This window comes from Molossus molossus, unplaced genomic scaffold (genome assembly GCF_014108415.1).
Source record: "Molossus molossus isolate mMolMol1 unplaced genomic scaffold, mMolMol1.p scaffold_m16_p_17, whole genome shotgun sequence".
Classification (NCBI taxonomy): domain Eukaryota; kingdom Metazoa; phylum Chordata; class Mammalia; order Chiroptera; family Molossidae; genus Molossus; species Molossus molossus.
Window position 1 is genome coordinate 51,897,975 of NW_023425352.1, and position 23,468 is coordinate 51,921,442.

General features: G+C 38.7%; 1 protein-coding gene across 4 annotated transcripts in view; it reads left to right on the top strand.

Moving 5' to 3' along the window:
- The window catches only part of SGPL1 (sphingosine-1-phosphate lyase 1), a 51,195-nt gene that overhangs the window by 9,289 nt on the left and 18,438 nt on the right, over positions 1-23,468 (top strand). For 2 of the 4 annotated variants that reach the window (XM_036264803.1, XM_036264804.1), the window contains exons 3-7: positions 12,569-12,734; positions 13,151-13,218; positions 16,315-16,462; positions 19,053-19,129; positions 20,791-20,919. In XM_036264803.1, the coding sequence (XP_036120696.1) occupies positions 12,569-12,734; positions 13,151-13,218; positions 16,315-16,462; positions 19,053-19,129; positions 20,791-20,919 (588 nt within the window). Of the gene's footprint in view, positions 1-11,099; positions 11,947-12,568; positions 12,735-13,150; positions 13,219-16,314; positions 16,463-19,052; positions 19,130-20,790; positions 20,920-23,468 lie in introns of those variants that run through there. The other 2 variants (XM_036264806.1, XM_036264805.1) reach the window with 2 other exon arrangements.

A 23,468-nucleotide genomic window follows, 5' to 3' on the forward strand; every position in this document is an offset into this window, starting at 1 on the left:
CAAAGAGCTGACTTAACATCTGTCTTACAAAACTCAGGAGCAGCTTACTATTTACATGCATTTTATTACCATCATTTGTAAGAAAACACAACATAGGCATAAATCAAGCTATTGAAAACCTTTACCAGCTCTACCTTTGTGAGTTTGGGATACTGTAAAGGATGTTTCCCTTGCTGCTTACTGAATAGGAAAAGAAAATATTTATTGTCAGATAATTCAAATTCTTTGAATATTTAGTGTTTCTTATCTGCAATGATTTTCTTATTACCTTTACCTCATTTAACATTCACAGCAACACTGTGAGTGGATGGTGATATCTTTTTTTTCTTGTGAACTTTTCATTGAGTTATAACAGTGGCATCTATTTTTTGTTTTTAAATCCTCACCCCAAGATATTTTTCCATTGATTTTCAGATAGAGTGGGTGGCGGGGAGAGAAAGAGAGAAACATTGATGTGAGAGAGACACATCGATTGGTTGCCTCCTGCATGATCTCAACCAGAGCTGGGGATCGAACAGCAACCAGGGTACGTTCCCTTGACTGGATTCAAACCTGCAACTCTTTGGTCCACAGGCTGATGCTCAAACCACCGAGTCAAACCGACCAGGGCTAACAGTGGCATCTATTTTTGCAGAGGAGCAAAATCTAGTTGCATAGACTTTCAGTAATGTGTCAGAGGTCACACAGTTTCTAAGTGAGAGCTAAAATTAGAATTGAAACCTTTGATTACCAGTCCAGACTTTCTAGGACACCACAGATGCCTATAGAACATCATTAACACAACTCAGAGTCCACAAGAGCAGTGTGGGGTGTCGGTTCAGGACTGGAATCAGATATGGTTTTCAGATATCCTGGGGAATAGCTGGAGAATGTGTTTATGAATTGCCAAAGGAAAAGTGTTTTTTAAAAATTTCATCATTTTTGCATTTAGTAATTTTCTGTGTATAGACTCTTTAAAATATATACCTTTAGATAATAATGATCTTCTTTGTTATATGTAATTGCTCTATAAATTCCTTAGTTATTATTAGATACTTTTGGTTGCTTTTATTTGAAGCTTTACTTTCTATTCCTAGAATTGCAAAGATTCTGCTGTCTTTGGCCCATTTGGAAACTTTTTTCAGAAAGGCCTTTTTTTTTTAAGCCTATAAATCCAAACAATCTTAGGTGGTTGGTCTTGGTATTTAGTGACCATAGTGGAATTGCTCCATCATAAAGCTCTTTTAAAAAATAATAAGTATAAAATTCAGGTTCAGAGTTGTACACTGTAACCGCAATCAGTTTTAAAACATTTTCAGAAGAAATGCCATACTTATTAATAGTCACTCCCTCATGTCTTCCCAATCCCCTAGCCCTAGGCACACATCAAATGACTTTTTTTTTTTTTAATCCTTACCCAAGGATATTTTTTTCCCATTTATCTTCAGATGGGGGCTTGAGGGAAGAGTGAGAGAGGGAAACATCGATGTGAGAGAGACACATCAATTGGTTGCCTCCCGCACAACCCCGACCAGGGCTGGGGACCAAACTACGACCGAGGTATTATGCTCTGGACTGCTGGAATCAAATCCGAGACTCTGGTCCATGGGCTGACGCTCTCACTGCTGAGCCAAACTGGCCAGGGCTTCAATGACTTTTTGTCTGCAGATTTCCTAATGCAGAATGTTTCATACAAATGGAGTCATAGAATATGTAGTTTTTGTGATTGGCCTTGTTCACTTACAATGTTTTCAAGGTTCGTCCATATTGTAGCATGGATCAGAACTTCATTTCTTTTTATTATAGTCCTAAGACTTTTCCTGGATAATTTTAATTAATGTATATATCCAATAGTGTTTCTATTTTGTTCTCATAGGGACCATAGAGGGTCTTGTCTTAAGTTTACTTTACATATAATAGAATAGTTTTTCATCTTAAGGCTACTTCTAGGACTCATTTTAGAGAAGGGAATATGGACCCAAATACCTGGCCTTCAGGATGGCATGAACCCTTCATAATTATTTGCAAGATTTTATGTTTCCAAGCATTTTTTTGGTGGGGGAGTTTAGGAGACTGAGAATTTTTTAAAAAAGGTAAAATCATAACACTCATACAGGTAGAAAATGAATGTGCATTAAAGATTTTATTGTACTTAGAATGAGGAACCCAGGCAGATGTTATAACTGGTTCAGATGATATTTCCAAAGAACAGATACATGTATAGATTAATAATATTAAAGTGAATATGAAATGGAGGCAAAATTAGTTTCTTCCATAGTGGAGAGGGAAGTCATTTGACCCCTTACCAGACATGGCAGATTGCCTGTTTATAGATAAAGATTAGTTTGTATTGCTATCTACATTATATTAAAATAACTTCCATGTAATTGTAATCAGATAACCCAGAAGGATGTCCTAGACAATGCCTAATACTCCATCAGAACTACACATTTTCTCCTGCACTTTCAACAAGTTATCAAAAACTCTGAAACTCTTCAGATATTAATTTTAAATTTAGTCTTACTTCGGTTTTAAAAAGTAGCTTCTTTTTTACTAGATTTTGAAAGCAGACTTCCCATAGAGTCAGAGACCCAGGGATAGGTCTGAAGTTTATTCTTTTGAGCAGGATTACATGTTAGAAATCCCCACATCTGTCTGAGCCTTGAGGCACACCTGAAAGGGAATACGTGGACTGTCAAGATTTTTGAGAGGAACTTCTCAGATACTGGATCTCTTGACTCACATAGTGGAATTTTGGGGGAAGTTTATGGTTTGTTTTTTACCCCTTAAGAAATGCTGATTCAGTCCTTTCAAACATTTCTGTGTCACAGTCACTAGTGGTTGGTTGGAGGGTGTCTGATTTTGTTGCTCAATTCTTACTTCTTCAGTGTGTCTAGGGAGTTTTCCATTTGGGCTTGTGATTTGTTTTTGCTGATGAACTTTAATGCCTTTTGGGGCTCTGAAGATAATAGTATTTTCTTACCTGTTTACTCTGTGCTTTGAAGTTCTTCAGAATGTGATATGGAAGAGAATCAGATTCAATTAGCTTTGTTTTCTTCGTTTTTAGGACAAAGGTAAAGAATAAATAAATAACTTTTGGGTATCTTCTATATTTTAAACTTCACTCCCTAACCTGAGTCTCAGACTTCAGATTATCGTTTGATTTTAAGACATTACGTAGTGGGTGAACTGGGTAAAGCAGGTTTTTTTTTTTTTCCCTCAACAGCCTATTCCTGCTTTAAAGCTCAGATTTCTGGCTCTTTTGGAAAAGCTATTGAAGGTGAATCATGCAGTTTTGTTAGAGGTGAAGAAAGTGGAGGGAGGAGGAAATAAAATTCTTTCTTCTCTACAGCATCTCAGGGTGGAAGATTTTAATTTTCATTACTGTCTGGCCAAAGAATAAATATTTGCCAGGAACAAGGAGTTGATCTCATTGACTCATGTGGCTGGGCCCTGACTTTGATAATTTCAGGAAAGCTTGGTGATGTTTTTGTATCCCCTGTCAAAGAGATAGATAGCCACTAAGTTTGGTGATTAGGTCTCAGTAATATTTTAAATCAACTATTGGGTAATTATTTTTATAAAAGAAGGGGATGGGGAGAGAAGGGGGTCACATTATAGTGAGTAACTGTTCTTAACCAAGAGTGCCTATTAGAATCACCTTGGGGAGGTTTTCCAAAATACATTTTTTCTGGGCTCCACTCTATACTTACTGAACCATTGGGTGGGGTATTCTCAGAAAAGCTCATTGAATGATTTTGATGCACTCCACTATTTTAGTGGAAAGAGTATGGAACAAGAAGTTAGATTCTGTTGGGGCCTCTGCCTGTAGTTTGATCCCAGCGAAGGCATGTCTTAGTATTATTCTTTGAGCCTCAGTTTTTCATCATTGAAAAGAATTGGGTTAGGTGGTCTCTAAAGTTCCTTCAAACAGCAACGTTTTATGATTTTGAAGACAGCTCTCCTGAAGTACTTTGTAAACTGATACCTTTCAGTCTTTCTTTTGGAAGCAGGTAGTAGTGTAAGTCTCTAGTTGAGAGAAGCGTGAGGTCTCCATTGAGAAAGCCACTGAATAGCTGTTCACACTCTGAAAGCACTCTGCGTTTATAGGACCATGTTCAGATCACTTGGCAATGGTGTCTTTCTTAGTTGTAGTAAAGCTGTGGCTTTTAATTTAGCTCCTGGAATAAACTAGATGAAGTGACTATGAGTACTGACTGTTTTGAACCTGTTGGTCTTCTGATAGTTTGTGCCACTGGTAGTTTGGCTCTGGAAACCTGGGCAATAGAAAATGTAGTAGAAAAAAAAAACAATACATTTCAAGCCAGAAGGTTTGAGTCCTGGTTCTGAGCTGTGTGACCTTTGTGTCTTCATATGTGAAGGATGGAGAGTGGTCATGAACTGACCTTTAACCTCCCTTTCAACTCTGATGGTCTATAACATGAAATATCTTGTGTGTTCATCAGAAGGGTGCCAGTGTGTGCAGTCTGGTTATAAATAACCAGCCATTCTCTGCAGATTCAAGCCACTGCCACCGGGAGAGATGTGGGAGAGGGGAAGGCAGAATCTTCCTAGGATCTTACAAAACAAATTGTCATACGTATGTGCAGTATTTCACTTTAGTGGAATAAATGTTGAATTCCTACCATGGTGAAGATGCTATTCTGGGTGCTGTAGGAGACATAAAAATTAGGTCCTCCCTCTTGTTTGTATTCTTATCAGCACATGGTATCATAAAAGAGTTCAGATATTAAAATAATCATTTGATTATTCTTCCACAACCAGAGTAGAGTGCTTTCCCTCTAGGACAGATGAACACAGTGCAGTTGGCTAATACAGTCTGCCTCTGATTGACTCTTGAGAAAGAACCTGAATTGCAGCATATGGGTATTTGGCATATTAGAAATGCAGAGAAGACATTGTGCTATGATAAGAAGATGAAACTTTTGTAAGGAAGTAGCTTTCCTAGAATCCTGACTTTACAATGACTCTACAGTGATATTATTAGGCATTACTGTTTTGAATTTTTCATTTTAGTGAGTGACAGGCTTACACTTAGAACTCAGGTCTCTGTTGTCAGCAGTACACATTTGGACAAAGCAGGAAGTTTGAGAGGTACAAGTTGTTATTGGAGCCAAAGGAAATTAGTTTGTGTGCACTTGAGTTTTGACCATACATCATTAGAAGACTTTGTTCTGTGTAATGCTCAGTGGAGCAAAATTACTACCCTTTCTTTGGCAAGCAGTCTGTGTCTCTGTGGCAGTTCAGAAATTATTAGAGTGGGTCAGTGACAGCGGAAATGTTTTTCTTTGATGTTTAGCCTGATTTTTTTTTTTTAATGTGAGAGGAATAAGAAGGAGAGAGTACATTGGAATGCCTTGTTGGTTCTTCTGCTTGGCTTTACAGCTCTTTGTACTCTTCTGCCAATTAGGTTTAGGTCATATTCCTCCAATTAGGCTTAAGTGTTCATAATGTTTTGAAGCCCCAAATGATGGTTCCAGAAGTCTTGGATTCAACTCGAAGTGTGAAGACTGCTATTTACTACTCGGTTTGCCATAGAGCAAGTCACTCAACCTTTCTTGTTTTCCCCACTCATGAAGTGAAATTCTTCATTCATAACCTAACACCCTCATGAGGTATAAAGTACAAACAAAATATTGTAAAGGATGTTTAAATTTTTAAAGTTATATACATATTACCATGTATCCTCTACCATAATTAATGTTTTTAAGTGCTTCACTATTTCCTGTGCATGTTTGTCATGGTCCCTTTGGCCTTCTCTCTCTTAATTAGTTCTCTTTCCTCTGTGTTCAGGTGCCCACCTAATCTCTGAGTCTTAAAGGGGAGAGAAAGTTTTAAGTGAAGCAAACTGGTGAACTCTCATCCCTGTAAAATAGTGCCATGTACATGGTGGGCACTCAGGACATAGTTATTGAATGATGGAAACCCTAACAGCAGTAGGCATGTCTGTAGCAGTGGCAGCATTGCAGGGCAGATCTCTTTTTGTTGTTGTTGTTAACCCTCACCCAAGGATATTTTTCTATTCTTAGATAGAGTGGAAGGGAGAGAGGGGAAGAGAGAAAAACATCCATGTGCGAGAGACACATCAATTGGTTGCCTCCCACACGATCCCAACAGGGGTTGGGGATCGAACCTGCAACTGAGGTACATGCCCTTGACTGGGAATTGAACCCACTACGCTTGGATCTGCAGGCTGATGCTCTGACCACTAAGTCCAACCTGCCAGGGCCAGATTTCTTCTTAGGATGGTGTGGTAGGCAGTTCTAGAGACTGCCTGAGTGGAGGTGCCATTGTTCTTGAGCAAGACAAATGCAGATGGCTAGCCCCTGTTAAATTTGATTGTTACCGTATGAATTAGCTCCAAGGGAAGAAGCACCACCCAGTGTGGGTCTGGAAATGTCTGCTGGGTGGCTTTATCTTTTAGTAATACTTGCTTTTAGAATGTTTCTTCTGCTATAAATTGGTAATTAAGAAATTGAGTGGGGGGAAAAATCACTGCTTAATTGGCAGTTGGTCAAGTACAGTACTAGTTCTCAAAGAAGTTTTTCTTGGGGGAGAAGGATGCAGATAGTGCCAGTATGGGAAGTTTGCTTATAGAATCTTGGGCTCTTGGAGTGATTTAGGGACTAAAAGAGATTAATTGACATTGGGGATAGCTCTGGGCTAGTACTTATAGGAAAGTAACTTGTGACTGAAGAATTCTGAATCTCCATGGACTTTACTTCATCACATCATAATCCTGGCCTCACAAAAATGTTAAGAGAATAAATCATAAGTATTAAAGTCACTGAGATTGTGTAGAGTGAAAATAATGCTGATGTTAATTACCTTTACTGCATTCATTATATAACCACATTCTAAATTTAAGGAAACCAGGAGTAAAATCACTCTAGGGCACTGGTTTCAAATCTGAAGGTCATGATTCATAGAGGGACACATAATCAACTTAGTGGGGTCAAGCATTTAAAACAAGAAGGAAGAGCCCTGGCTGGTTTGGCTCAGCAGTTAGAGCCTCGGTCTGCCGACCAGAGAGTCCCGGGTTTGGGTCCCGCTAAGGGCATGTACTTCAGTTGCCGTTTGTCCCCGGCCCCGGTTGGGGTCGTGTGAGTGATGACTATTCAGTGTGTCTCTCTCATGTCGATGTTTCTCTCTCTCTCTCTTCCTCCCTCTCTCCCTCCTGCTCTATCTGACGATAAATGCAAAAATGTCCTTGGGTGAGGGTAAAAAAAAAAAAAAGAAGGAAGAAATAGAAATGTGAATGAATGCACCATAAGTAATAAGGTGTTAGGTATTATTTTGAAAACTTGGCTTGGTTTTCTATCTTTTTGTTGCTATTGGTACTAGATTATGTTGTAAAATTTGTTTCTGTGGTACTGTATTAGAAAAGTTTGAAACTCATGGGTCTCACAAGTAGCATGCCCCAAATTTACAGAACTTGTGGACTTCTACTGTCCTGTTACATTCATGAAAGTGTCTTGCTCTCTTGAAGTGATTTGGGTGCTGAAGGAGTTCATTATGTTTGGGAATAGTAGGGTACTAAACTCTCATAAAGTTGTAAAAGCTGTACAATAATGATCAGGATTATTGAGAACTATTTTGATATCTTTTTAGGCATCAGCTAATACCTAAATCATTAGAATAAAAAGAGAAAGGCTGGTAGTTAAGTCATCATTATTTGACAATAGCTTCTTAAAGTATTTAATATTTTGAATCTTCATACTGCAAAGGTTTATATATTATTTCCCCTTCATAATATGCTTTCAAAAGATTTATGATATTCTTTACTACCATTTTATATATTTTCATTGGGCAAAGCCTTTTTTTCTCTAGAGGAATACATTTCCAATTTTATAACAGTGTGAAGGAAGGAATGCTTTGTGTGGGTAAATTTTACCAGAACTACTGTTCTGTTAAGCAGGGGCTGGAGATAACACACACACACACACACACACACACACACACACACACACAGATACAATTTATTTGTTTTGTGATGATTATTTCATATCCCTTCTAGATAAAGAATTGGGGAAGCAGATTGGTGAAATAATTTGCTGAGAGTTACATAAGAACATACATTGTGAAAAGAGAACTCTTGGGATGACACTGGATCATAATGTGTTCTCTTCCTATGAAGAGTAAAAATAAAGACTTGGAAGAGTTCTGAGTAATGAGTAAGGAGGCCTGGGTTCCTAGTCTCCACTCTGACACAAGCCTGTCTGTGTAAGCTTAGGCATGCTGTTTCACGTTGGGGTCTATGTTGTAAAGAGAAAATGTGGGCTTGGTCTTTGAATATTCCTTCAGCATTTAGATTGTTACTTCCCAGAGGGCTGGAGTATTGCATCAGGACTCATCCTGGGGTTTGTGCTGTTTGCAAGGCCCCAAGGAACTGCTTTATTCTTTTTTCCAAGGAGATAGCATACATTACTCCACAGAGCCCTATAATGCAATGACCTGTCAGTGTTGTGAGATGCTTCCATTCACTGGGGACTGAGCCTAGGTCGTTTGTAGTAACCAAGAAGGATCTTGAAATGAGGCCAGGAGATGTAATTTCTGTGACCAACTAGTTGCCTACTCAGAAACCTTGCTAGGATCCATCCAAGTACAGTATCATTCTGTCTTTGGAGTAAGAGAATGGAGAACTATATTTCCTGTTAAGGACTTTGAATTCAAGGCCTCCCATTATCTTCTCGTAGCAATTACTAAGAAAATATATTCTTGCCGAGTATAATTTCATAGATGTTAGCAATTTCATAGAATGTCTTCATATCTAAATAGGCTTAAACAAATTAAATTAGTTAGCACCTCACTACATCCTTTTTATAGTGTTTTTGCTGAAGAGTTTTGATTATTTGTTTATATGTCTGTGTGCTTGTGTATGCATATATGTGTGTATGATATGCACATACACACATAGCCCTCTCCCTAATACCAGTTATATTGCTTTATTGTTTGGTGCTGTGTGAAGAGTTGGTAATGTCTACAGTTATCTTTTGACATTGGTAATAACCTCTATTTTCTGGGTAAATTAGGAACTATATTACCAGAGGAAAAACTGATCTGAATGAATGATCATCGGTCATCTCGTTCATCCACACTATTTAACCATTTGGTTTGATCACATTTTTTTTTTTTTTTTTTTTTTTTAATCCTCATCCGAGGACATTTTTCCATTTTTTGTACAGACAGAGTGGGAGGGAGAGAGAGGAAGAGAGAGAGCGGGAAACATCGATGTGAAAGGGACACATCGAGTGGCTGCCACCCGCACGACCAACCAGGGCCGGGGACAAACTGCAACCGAGGTACATGCCCTTAGCGGGAACCGAACCCGGGTCTCTCCGGACCGCAGGCGGACGCTCCAACCGCTGAGCCAAACCGGCCAGGGCTTGATCACAGTTTTAACACTACAAGATTCTTTATAATGATGGAAATCACGACATATTTGTGATGATGATGGACTCCTCTAGTCTTTCCTCAGGTCATGACCGCCACTGCCACTGGTGCACAGGATGAAGTTGTTGATAGCAACAGTGCGCTCTGGGGAATGTTCACCGAGCTAGGAGGAGGTTGCAGATAAGCCATGTTTCCTTGGGTTGCCCTCCAGGGAACCCAGTACTTGCCTAAAGTTAATTATCTTGTACCACAGCCTAATTGCTAAGAGTATGAATGTTTTCAACAAACATTTGTTGAGCACCTGTCCTTCTAAGCTTTCATGAACCTATTAGAACATTGCGTGTAGATATCCAATAGGAATATTACTCAAAAGATAATTGTTACTTTTTCCTCAGATTCTCTTCTACCTTCTTCTGCTTCCCTTCCTGTTCTAGTTTACCATGGTTAATTGTGACACCCCTTAGTCTCTCAAACTTGAATTTGAAAATTTGGAATTATCTGTACTCTTTCTGCTCCATACTTCCTATAGCTAATAAGTTATCAAACTCTATTTGTTCTACTGCCAAAAATGTTTTTCAAATCTATACTGCTTTTTGTCCCCAGTGTTGTACTGCTTAAGGCCAAACCTAGTTTATTTTTCTCCTGGACTGTTTCAGTGATCCTCTTAACTAAAAATTTTGTTTCTAATCTCTGTCCTCCTTTTATTTGTCTCCCAACAAGTTACCTTTTTTAAAAAAATTACTCTCCTGATTAACAACCATGTCTTTTGTTGTTTAACAGTTTGCTTTTTTTTTTTTTAACTCAACATTATATTCTGGAAATATTTCCATGTAGTTCATTCAGATCTACCTTCTTTTTAATGCTGTATTAAAATGTGTGTATTATAGCTCTGGCCAGGTGGCTCGTTGGTTGGAGCATCATCCCTAAACCAGAACGTTGTGTGTTTGATTCCTGGTCAGGGCACATATCTAGGTTGTGGATTTGATCAGTTGGGGCACATACAGGAAGCAACCCATCGATGTTTCTCTCACATTGATATTTCTCTCTCTCTTTTTCCCTCCCCCCTACTCTCTCTCAAAAATCAATGAAAAACATGTACTTGGGTGAGAATTTAAAACAAAATGTGTGTGTATTATAGTTTATGCAACCATTCCTCTGTGAATGGAAATTTTTATTATATATATATTTTAAATATTTTTTTAAATTTATTTTAGAGAGAGAGGAAGGGAGAGGCAGAGAGAGATAGAAACATTGATGAGAGAAAACATCGATTGGCTGCCTCTTGCCTGCTCCCCACTGGATATTGAGCCCTCAACCTGGGCATATGCCCTGACTGGGAATCAGACCAGTGACCTCTTGGTGCATGGGTCCACACTCAACCAGTGAGCCAGACCGGCGGGCTATTATTTATATTTTTTCTTTGTTGCAGAGAATACTGAAGTGAGTGTCTACACATAGGTGTAAGATGCCAAAAAGTGGAATTTCTGGGTCAAAATGAATATACATTTCAAATGTTAACAAATACTAGCAAGTTACATTTTAAAAAGTGCCTGTCAATTTATACTCCACTTTCCATGCTTTTTAAAAAATTTGATTGTTTTGGGGGTGGGGGGAGGGAGAAACAGCTGCCTCCTGCATGCCCCCTACTGGGGATCAAGCCCAGAATCAAACTAGTGACCTCCTGATGCATGGGACAACACTTAATCCACTGAACCACGTAGGCTGGGCCATGTTTGTCTGTTTATTTTCCAAGACCATTTGTAATCTGGACTTAGTGTACTTCTCCCAGCCTCAGTGCTCTGATTGACATATTTACTCATTTACTGTCAGCCACTGTCCTAGTTTTTATTCAATACAAATTGTGTGCCGGGCACTTTCCTATATGTTGGGTATTTGGTACTGGATAAACCAGATAGGGTCCCTCCTGTCACCTAGCTTACCTTCCCACCACACAAACTTTTTGCTATTCCCAGATTCTTTTTATGCATTTGCAGCTACTTTTCTTTCTTCCTGGTATGGCTTTTTTTTCTTTAACTTTTCTGCCTAGAGAATTTTCTGTGATCATTGTTTTATCTTTTTAACCAGCTTAGATTTTTATCTTCTGTCATATCATCCTCATCTCCTCTTAGGTAGAGTTAGATAGGCCTTCCTCAGTGGTCTATTAGCACCTCACTCACATCCTTTTTATAGTGTTTTTGCTGAAGAGTTTTGATTGTTTATATGTCTGTGTGCTTGTGTATGCATATATGTGTATATGATATGCACATACACACATAGCCCTCTCTTATTACAGGATAAGCTGAGTAAGGGCAGGTACCTATGATATCTACCTTATTGCTCTCCCAGCTTAATATCTAAACACTGGAGATGTGTAATAAATGTTGAGGAAGTGAATGAATAACAAACTATCAGATGAACTTATTTTTTACAGGGCACAGGGGGGCTTGTAAATATGACTAAGATCTGTCTTCAAGGACTAACCATATAGTCAAGGAGATAAGAAACAGATGAGTAGACTGCAAGGTGATTTGTGATAAGCTCTGTAAGTCACAAGTGAGTATTTGAGAATTTGAAAGGAGAGATGAATTCTCATGAGTGGGATATTCTGGTAAATTTTCAGACAAGCGGACTTTTTTCGTTTGTTCCAGGTATTGTGAGGGACACATATAATGATAAGATATGTCCCTGGCTCTCAGAGTTTTTTAGTCAAAAGGGCTTTAGAGCAGAGTTTTCCTAAAGCATTTACTCTGGCCTTTTATAGACATTCTCTGACCCCTGGACAGAGGGTGGGAAAGATTCAGATAAAGTGGAGAAGAAGAGAGAGAACATTCGTATTGAGAGAGTTAGTTTGAGTTAAGACACTGTGGGACAGTAAATGCTGTAGTCATACAGAGGCTTTAGAGCTGAAATGATGATCTAGCTTAACTTTATTTTACAGGATAGGCAGAAGATTAGAAATCCTATCAAAGTCCACATGACTTGTAAGGGGCAGTGTACACCAGAGTGAAAGCAGCAGGGCGTTGAGGACCTTAGAGGGTGATAAGATTATTGTTTGGGTGGGGCCAGATCATGAATGGCTTTGCCCTTGAGAAATGAGAGTTGAAGAACAAACTAAGAACAGACTTCCTTTCTCTTTCTAAATGTAATATTTATTTTTTTTCTCTTGTACTTCTAGAAGGTCTTTGAGCCCTACTTCGAGATTTTGGAAGTATATTCCACAAAGGCCAAGAATTATGTAAATGGGCATTGCACCAAATACGAGCCCTGGCAGTTAATTGTATGGAGTGTCGTATGCACCCTGCTGATAGTCTGGGTATATGAGTTTGTCTTCCAGCCAGAGAGTAAGTATACTGTCTTCTCTGTAAAGCAGGTTCACTAGCTTTGGAACTCATGCTGATGATTAGACTGATTTCTTGCCTTTTAGTTTGGTTCTGATTTTTAAAATTAGTTTAAATGGGAAGTGGAACATTGTTTTTGACTGGTAAAGTCCTATTATAATAGGACTCTTGTGTAACTATTACTGCTTATGTTGATTTTTCTGAATTTGCAGTTTACATAAAAACTCCTAAGAAATTAATCATTGTAAGGCTTCACAGATATTTCAGAGTGCAGCTTAAACCCTCTTCAGTTTTAGTTTCTTGTCTAGAACATAATTTTGCCACCTGGACCTCCCAGAGCAGGAATTTATTGCTTTCATGTAGGCCATCCTTTCAAGATGGAAGTTTGTTTGGATAATAGAACCATTTGTTTATTTTAGGTTTATGGTCAAGGTTTAAAAAGAAAATCTTTAAGCTCATCAGGAAGATGCCTATTATTGGTCGCAAGGTAAGTGGAATCTATATACATCTTCCTCTTCTACCCAACCCCCTGGTCATACCTGTTTCTGTTTCTTTTTAACTAAACCTGGTATTCTCAAGGTGGGGGGGGGGGTGTTATTCCCCACCTCCAAGGAACATTTGACAGTGTTTGGAGACACTTTTGGTTGTCACAACTGGAAGGGAATGCTGTTGGCATTTAGTGGATAGTGGCCAGGGGTGCTGCTAAACATCCTACAATGCACAGGACAGGCCCCCCTCCAACCACCCCAACAGAGAATTATCAGCTCAACATGTCAGAAGTTCCAAGACTGAGAAACCCGACTTAACCTTTTCTGCAACATATGTGTCCAAAGGGGAATGGATATGTTTGGCAAGAATTTTAAATTAGAAAACTTGACAGAAGTGACATGATGCTTTGGAGTAACACTTGGCTGGGCTGATTTTAGATATTTATGTGGGGGATGGGTGCTTACATGGTTTCGATCAGGGTTGGCACACTTTCTTCTTTAAAGTGCTGGCTATGAAACATTTTAGGCTTTGCAGGTCATGCCATTCTGTCACAATGCCTCAACTCTGCCCTTGTGGAGGGAATGTAGTGACAGGATCTTAGGTAGAGGACTGAGCTTGGCTATGTTCCAGGAAACCTTTCTTTACAAAAACAGGTGTAGTCCAGATTTGGGTTGTGGTTTGCTGATCCCAGGTTTAGAAACTTAGATAACAGAGCTATTCTCTTGCTCTTTGTACCTATTCATAGTCTAGTATGTTCCTTTCACTGTATCTTCTCTACCCTCACCCACACTGAGGATAAGATAGTCACCCCTGTACCCATCCCACCACCAGCTCTTTATCACAGATGGAGGTAAACAGGGTAGGCCCATTTGCAAGCTTTAAGGCAGACAAACGAATTATTGATGTCATCATCTCCCCTAGTACCGTACCCTTCACCTCAGCTTCCCCTCAATGTTTCTTTTACTTTTGGCTTTCAATTCCCTTTTCTAGCCAGATCAGCAAAGGTGTCAGTTATCTTTTGCCTTTGACTGAAATCCATTCAGACCACTGTACTAATTCTCCCAAACTATGTATTATCAGGTTCATTTCCTTTGGGGAAGTAGATGGGGCTTGAGAGGAGATAGGCTTTCATTTGACCTCAAATTATATTAAGCCCTCAAATTAAATCTACTTTGGTCCTTATAGAATAAGGGGCAGGGGAAGAGGGAAGATATAAGAGATGGATTGGCTCATAGAGGATAATAATAGCATTTCCCCTTATCAGTCCCTGTATTTTTTCTGCCCTTATTCATGCTTTTCTCTTTCAATTTTAGATTTTGAGACATTGCTAGGGTTTCAGAACCCATTCTTAAATAGATAAACTAACAGCATTGGAAGGGACTTAGAAACTATATAATTAATAACTTTTCATATTTTGGAAGCAGACTTTGAGGCTCAGGGACAAGAAGTTCTTTGTTTTGAGTGAGATGTGTGTATCTGTCTCTCATTCATTCACTTACATTCACTTATTGAGCACATGTTTATTGAGCCCATGCTCAGTGCCAGGTATTATTCTGGGTGCTGGGGATATAGTGGTGAATAAGACCAAGTCCTTCCTCTGTGGAACTTATATTTCAGTAGGAAAGACAAACTACATAAGTAAACAAATACATAAGAATTTCATTTTGAAATAAATGCTGTGAAGAAATGAAAATGTGATAGAAGTTCTGAGGCAAGAATTAGAGGTACGAAGTACTTGCTGTGCTTTCTAAGATAACTCCCAGTATCATTTTTTATCTGTTTCATTTTGTAACAACAGCATTTTCTAAGTGCGAAAGTTCAGCTTTCGTAGTTTGTTTCTGTTGCACAGGTGCTACTTTTGAAGCATAATTCTTTATTGACAACTTATTATCTTCATGTTTATCACATGCCCTGACATTGCCCAAGAATGTGGTCTCTGCTACTTGCCAGTGCCTGTCCGTTAGACTGTTGTAGATATGTTTACAGGACTGGCTTTCCCTGTGGATTCATTGAGGGCCACATCTAAAGGAGATCCTTTGTATTCTAATCATCCACAGCTAGAGATGAGAAAATCTGAATGTTTGGATTGAGAACTTGGCCATCTTGCTGAACTGTGACACACAAATTGTAGGCACTCATCCCTCAACCTACCACCCAAGCACGAATATCAGACCCTGCCATTCTACCTCTTTACTCTGCTCTCCTCCTGCCCCGCCCCCCCACCCAGTGCTTTTCATCACCTGACTTTTATTTTCTGTCTCTGCTGCTACAAATAAGCTTCATTCACCGTGTATCTCCTCAGTTTGTTTTGTTCACTATGTACTCCTGGCCCACAGTAGTAGTTCAACAAATATTGAGTAAGTGAATAAATAAAGGAAAATGTCCCAGAAAACTTTTGCTATGAGGATGGAAAAGAAATAACCGTAGTTATTTCTATGGGATAAATTCTGTAGCAGAAAGGATTTTTCGCTCCCCTTGGCACTTAAGGGTCAAACAGTACAAGCTGGGGACAGCCTGGAGATAGCATGCGGTCTTCCCGGCACTTCCCGGGATGTCTCGAGCTTATATGGGGGAAGTTGGGCAGGGCCTCTGGGTTCCTCCTGTGCCTTGTACATGTCTTTTGAAGGAGCTCATCACATGCACAAGCACCAGAATCCTTTTTACTGCTGCTTGGCCTGTTTTCTGGTGCCTGTCCATGGCTCTGCCTTTGTTTCTTTAGTGGATACACTGTAGCTGCTTCCAGGGCAGGAACAAGGTCCAAATGTTGTCCTCAAAGAAGTGCTGACATAAGCAAATGCAAAGCAAGCAAGCAGTGGTGATGTTGACATGGTAGAGGAATGAGGGGTGGATCCAGTGTATCTTTGACCTTCAGAGAGAAAGCTTACTTTTCAGACTTCTAAAAAGTATTCCACGTGCCAGAAAGTAGTTGCTCAAACTGTCACCGTATCTCTTATGAGAAAATACCTTCCTTTTGCTGTAGTACTTGTGTGGGGCCCAGCCTTTGGCAGTTGACTTGGTGTCCTAACTGGTTCTTCTATTCTCTATACTGCATTCTTCCATCTCCTAGTTAACTTTGTTTTTCTTATCTTTGGAGATCCAAGATGAGTTGAACAAGGCCAAGGATGATATTAGCAAGAACATGTCATTTCTGAAAGTGGAGAAAGAGTATGTGAAAGTTCTGCCCTCTCAAGGTCTGAGCTCGACTGCAGTTCTGGAGAAGCTCAAGGAGTACAGCTCTATGGGTATGACTCAGTAAATGCATGCTACCTGCTTCAGTAACCGGGCTGGGCTGGCCAGTTAATGTTTGTGAAGGTTAAGAACAGTTCGACCCTGGTACTTACATGCTCAGCAGGCCCCACTCCCTTGCTCAGATGTTGACTTTCATATTTAAAAAATTATAGTTAGATTCATCCTTCATCCATAAAACAAACAAATCTCAGAGATAGTTGAACTTAGCCCTGTTTTCTTTTGTAAACCTGAATAAAACAGATACTTTTGTTCTTTAAAAAGATAATATATGTAATAAAAATGAAATACAGATCCATGATAGAAATTGTGAAGTCTTCATAAAGGCAAAAAAAGAGCCCTGGCCAGTGTGGCTCAGTGGATAGAGTGTCGGCCCACGTACCAAAGGGTCATCATGGGTTTAATTCCCAGTCAAGGGCACGTATCTGGATAGCAAGTTTGAACCCCGGCTCTGGTCAGGACATGTCTCTCTCACATGGATGTCTCTCTTCCTCTGTCTCTCCCTTTCTTCCACTCTTTCTAAAAATCAGTGGAAAAAATATCCTTGGGTGAGGATTAACAAGAAAAAAAGAAAGAAAAGAAAAAGCCACTATATTTCCTTTATCAAAAGATAAACAAAGATTTTTGTGTGTGTTTGTGTGTGTATCAGAATCTTAGCAGTGTTTTTATGTAATAAATACACACACACATGTATATACATGTGAGGAAGGATAAATATGCCAAGTATAAGTAGCTTCATATTTAAGAATACAGCCCATGGAAGCCTGAATTCACATCCTGGCTCAGCCTCTTACAGTGTTACCTTAAGTTACTTAACTTCTCTATGCTTCAATTTCTGTTTCTCTACAATGGGAATAATAGTAATAATATTTACTTGAAAGGATGATTATAAAGATTGAATGAGATCATACATGTAAATGTATAATACCTGGCATATATAAGTGCTCAGTAAATGTTAATTATTATTGACATAAACATATGTTTGTTATAGATTAAAGTCATATTATGAATACTTTTTAAAAGTAGGCTTTTTAGTTTGGCATAATTTCACATTTATAGAACATTTGCAAGATGATACAGAGATTTCCCATATATTCCTTAGCCAGCGTTTCTTGATTTTAACATTTAAAATAACAGTTGTCAAAACTAAAAAATTAACATTAGTACAGTTCTATTAACTGAACTACAAATTCTATTCTAAGTTCACCAGTTTTTCCACCAATGTCTTTTTTTATGTTCTAGGATCCAACCCAGGATACCACATTGCATTTCAAAAAATACATTTTAAAATGTTTAATTGAAATGTGTTGAGCTTTTGACATTGGTTGGTACGAAATTAGGTACAGTTTAGGATTTATAGATGATATAAAGCAGGGATCATCACTCTGAGACCTATATATTAAGAATTTCTATGATTATGAGGGCTGGTTGCTGCCACCATATTGTCTTCTCTTCCATTTTTAAGTCACTGTCCATTGCCATACTCTGTAGCAGCAGTAAAAGAACAGGAAATGAAACCATGTATCCTATTTTTGAAAGTCTGGTGGTCTTTGGTCTGAAAACACATATTTTTCAGGGCATGTGTTTTTCAGGTACAGGGCAGTGTCCTCTAAGGAAAGAGGGAAGTCAAACTGGCAGAAAGCCAGAGTTTGGCACATTGCTTGAGATACAGGAATTAGTCCACTACTCAGTCTTGTTCTCTCTTGTTGGAGCCATTGCTTTGTGGAGCCCATGGCTATGGTCTTTAATTAGTGTGTTTCTGTAATAGCTTTCTCACTATCCATTTTCAATAGGGCACAGCCATATATTGTAGCAGAAGGACCTGGGACACCCATATTAACAGATTGGTTGGTGTAACGTAGAGTGTGCCATGTGAACTTCAGACAGGAAGTGGAAAGTTGGGCCTTATATTCTGGTCAGGAAGCTTTCCTGTGAGCTTTATCTGTGTTGACTGTTCCTGATCCTGGATGGAGCAGCAGGGGTTGCAGGAAGCAGGTAGCTAATTCTGTTTGGGTTTCCAGGCTCGTCTGAAGGAGGGGCCCCTGAGATTACGATGTCTCAATGTGGTTTGTGGAGACATGGATTTAGTTCCCTGACTCCAACCCTGATGCCTGTGTACTGAAATTTCACTTTTGTGTTGCTCTCCTCTTAACGGTTTCCACACTTCCTGTGACTAGATAGGAAGGGAGGGAAGAAAGAAGGAAGCACTGCTGAAAATGGTCAAGCTAAGCCTTACAGAGAACAGAAAACAAGTATATAGATAGAGGAAAATTTTTCTGCTGTCAGAAGGCAGTTGGGGGAAGAGGACAGCATATTTATTGGACTGTGTTGTACCTAGGTGCTGTGGGTATCTTTTTTAGACTCTTGTTGATACTAATTGATGATCTTTATTTTGCTGTGGTAGCTATATTGGAATTTTTTCTTTCTTGATGTAATATAAGGATGCCTTTGGATTTCCTCTCAAACTTTTTATTTCTTTTTTACTCAGAGGGATTGATTTGCATTTTTTATTTTTTATTTTTAGAACCTACTTGTCTTCCCAAAAGTTTCTGCTTTCTGACCCAGTGGTGTTAATTTTCTCTGCAGATGTCACGTGGCAAGAAGGGAGAGCCTCCGGAGCGGTGTACAATGGGGAGGAGAGGCTCACCGAGCTCCTCGTGAAGGTGAGTGCCAGTACTCGAAGGGAGTGTGGGTGGCCGGTGCCACTTCGCATTGCTGCATGTGTGTCTCTTTATTTTCGTCATTTAAATATTACTTAAGAAAAGTTTACTGTTAAAATAAAACTAAAGAAGTTTAGAAAGTCTCTCTTCACCCAAACAGGTAAATATGTATAATATTGTCAAAGATATCTTCAATTTGTGATAAAGTAAAATGTTACTTATGTTTCCAGGCTTGTTGCACTGTGTAGAAGGCAGATTATACAGGAAGGTGGTCCCGGCGTTTGAGATTATTAATAATAACACATATTTTGTTTGATAAGAAGAGACAGGGATAGAAACTTGGTCATAATTTCCTTTACTACCTAACTCTCAAATCAGATGATCTGAGAATAAGTATAGTTTCACTTATAATTAAAATAATTCTCATTTTTTTGTTGACTTTAGAATTGCCTTTAGCATCTTCCATTTCTAGTCCATTTATTTTTGAAATTCCACTGTGTCATGTGATATTGGCATTGACGATGGTATCTGAGGTCTTTGTGTTTGATTATTATAATCAAGAAACTGCTTATACCTTACTAAATATTATAGGTTTTGCTCAGCTGTATCTTTTTTTATTTTTTTATTTTTAATTTTTATCCTCACCCGAGGACATTTTTCTATTTTTTGTTCAGATAGAGTGGGAGGGAGAGAGAGGAAGAGAGAGAGAGAAACATCGACGTGAAGGGGACACATTGAGTGGCTGCCACCCACACGACCAACCAGGGCCGGGGACAAACTGCAACTGAGGTATGTGCCCTTAGCGGGAACCGAACCCGGGTCTCTCTGGACCGCAGGCCGACGCTCTAACCGCTGAGCCAAACCGGCCAGGGCAGCTGTATCTTGACATAATGTTCCAATCTTATTTCTGTGTTTAAAATCCTTCAGTGGCTTCCTATCATGTACAGGATTAAATACAAACTGCTTATGAGGCAGGAAATACAAGTGCTTTCATGAGCCAGCTCCCACCTAGTTTGTGCAACCACTCCTATTCCTTTCCCACGTAGACACTAACTTCTGCTTTTCTCTTTTTCTCTCCACCTGTGCTAAAGGATGAATTCCTGTTTATTGCTCAAGGTTCCACTCAGCAGACATTTCCAGATCACTCAGGATGTTCATTATTCCCTCTTTAAGGCCCCTTACCTTCACACACACACATCTGGTATTGCACTTAGAACAATAGCTGCTTTGTGCCAGACACTTGACTAAGTGCTTTGCATGCATTATGTTAGTTATTTGCTTATCACTAGAACCCTATCAGATCAGTACCTTAATTATCCCTTTTGGCAGATGAGAAAACAGCCTCAGAGAGGTTATTTGTCCTGAGATTACACAGCTAGAAGTGACAGGCAAAGCTAAACTTTTAAACTGAATCTGCTTGGTGTTTTAGTCTGTGCTTTTGATCACATTTATACTCTCTCTCCTACCACATTGTAAAATAATTTATTTGCATGTCTGTCTCCTCCACTATATTTTGATCTTCTTTAGGTTGGGGAACATATCTTACTTATCATTTTCCTGTTTCTAATGTTGTGCCTAAAACCTAGAAACTTTTGTTAGTGTATGATTCTTTGTCCTGTGCAGTGTAATTGTTTTGCTTCATGTCTGCTTGCATTCCTTTGCAGGCTTATGGAGATTTTGCATGGAGTAATCCACTGCATCCAGATATCTTCCCAGGTCTGCGGAAGATAGAGGCAGAGATTGTGAGCATAGCCTGTTTCCTTTTCAACGGGGGACCAGATTCCTGTGGATGTGTAAGTATATGCAAGTGCATCTAATTATCTTTTTTTTTTTTTTTTTTTAGCTTAAAATAGTAGAATTCATTTAGAACATTTTACCTTTTTTATTATATAAGTGATATGTGATTATTGTAGAAAGATCCAGATTAACAGCAATTTAAAAATACTGCTTGTAGTTTTGTAATTCATAGAGAATCAACCTTTTGGCATATATTCTACTAGATATTTTTTCTCTTCAATTTTTTACTTTAAAAACTTTAAATGTACATAAATTTGCTAGAATAGTTTAAAGAACACCCTGGATTCACTACATATATTTTGCCCTTTCTGCTCTCTGCTCCTTTCTTTCTCTCCCCCTCTTTCTGTAATCCACCCACCTCACCCACCTTCCTACCCATTTACTTATATAATTTTGTTGAACCATCTCTCTTTTTTTTTTTCATCCTCACCTGAGGACATTTTTCCATTTTTTGTACAGATAGAGTGGGAGGGAGAGAGAGGAAGAGAGAGAGAGAGAGAAACATCGATGTGAAAGGGACACATCGAGTGGCTGCCACCCACACGACCAACCAGGGCCGGGGACAAACTGCAACCGAGGCACATGCCCTTAGCGGGAACCGAACCCGGGTCTCTCCGGACCGCAGGCCGAAGCTCTAACCGCTGAGCCAAACAAAAGACAAAGAGTATCTTATTTTGTTTTTTTAAATATGTTTTTATTGATTTTAAAGAGATAGGAAGGGAGAGGGGGAGAGAGAGAGAGAAACATTGATGTGAGAGAGAAACATCAATTGACTGCCTCCTGCAAACACTCTACTGGGGATTGAGCCTGCAACCCTGGCATGTGCTCTGACAGGGAATCGAACTGGCGACCTTTTGGTGCATGGGATGATGCTTAACCAGCTGAGGCACACCAGCCAGGACTTGTAGTTTGTTTGTTTGTTTTTTACTTTCTTGTTTTACTTGGTCTGGAAGTTTACTTTCTGATTTTGCTATAAACCGAATCTCATTTAGTTGGTTTAGGGATAAAGGAAGAGGGTATCATTATATTTTAGATACACATCTCAACTATTCTTTCCAGTAGACATTTGTTAGTTTTCATAAACTGTGATTGATAACTTCTGTTTAGATTTGTTACTACAAACTGATACTGTCTTCCTAGAAAAAATGAAATCTCCGCCTATGCAAGATAGAGAGTTAGATTTAACCCAGTGTGCTATAATGTTAAGCTAGAGGTGCTAACCCTATCAGGTACTTTTGTAATCATTATAAAGTCTGCAAATTTAATTACCAAAGAGCCCTTCAAAGACAATTACATTTAATAGGTACTTTTTTTGTTTTTCCAGTAAGCTGTATTATTTTACTATTATGTTGGCACCATGGTAAAGCAACATGTTCAAATATTCAGTAGCTAACAAAATCGGTATTCATGGCATTAATTTACCCCAAATAATTCTAAAACGGTCAAAAACTGAACCAATAACTGGTTTCCTTATGGCATTTTAATGAATGGGGTGACATAGAGGGAGATGACTATGTACTTACAGTACGTAGGTATTATGTGCCATTAGACAATGATTTTTTAAGCGACCAAAGGTTAAAGGAGCACAAAATAGATTGGCCTTACCCAATAAAGATGAATATACAATCTTACGACCTTCAAGTTCTGCAACTCAGGATATATCCTGGAAAAATGTGTGTGTATCAGGATAGATGTGTATTTATAGCAGCATTATTCATGATAGCTAAAACTGGAAATAGTTCAAATGGCTATCAACAGTAGGGTGAATAAATTGTAGGATATTATGTGTGCGTCAGTCCGTTATAGTTGTTACTCAAATTGATGTTCAAATTGCTCCACTTTTGGCCAGTAGGAGCTTTTTAATTTCCGCCGCTGGGTCCTTTTGCATGACTCACATAGTCTTTGAAAACTTCCTTTCTTCTTCTTTTTTTTTTTTTTTTTTTTTTTTTTGACAAAATATTTTTATTATTCCATGTTCATCTTGTACATTTCTGCTCCAGACCCAGAGTCAGCCATTTGTCCAAGAAACCCTGGTTCATTTATAACTATGTAAAGTATTTACATGGTTTCTAAGCCAAATTTATGGAACAAGACAGATTTTAAAAAATTAACCAGAAAAAAATCCAGAGAGACAAATAAATAGAAAGTACAAAGAGAAGTTAAGAAACATGAAGGGTAGAGTGAGAAGGGTTAAAACGGGGTTTAAAACCAGAAAAAAAACCCCACTGGTAAAGATGTAACTATTAGAACAACTGATATTCTCAGTAGTAAACATGACTGGCTGTGAGCTGATAATTGTTGGAGCTGCGTGATCACTGCAGGGGTTTTATTAATTCCCTTGTTAGTTGTGTCTAATCTACACTTTAATCTTCCATTGGGTTTTCAAATTTTGTTTACTGTTTTTTATTCTTGAGAATTCTATTTATTTATTTATTTTTATTAATCATCACCCGAGGACATGTTGAGGGAGAGAGGAAAGGGGTGAAAGAGAGAAAAAAATCATTGATGCGAGAGAGAAACATGGATTGGTTGCCTTCTATACTTG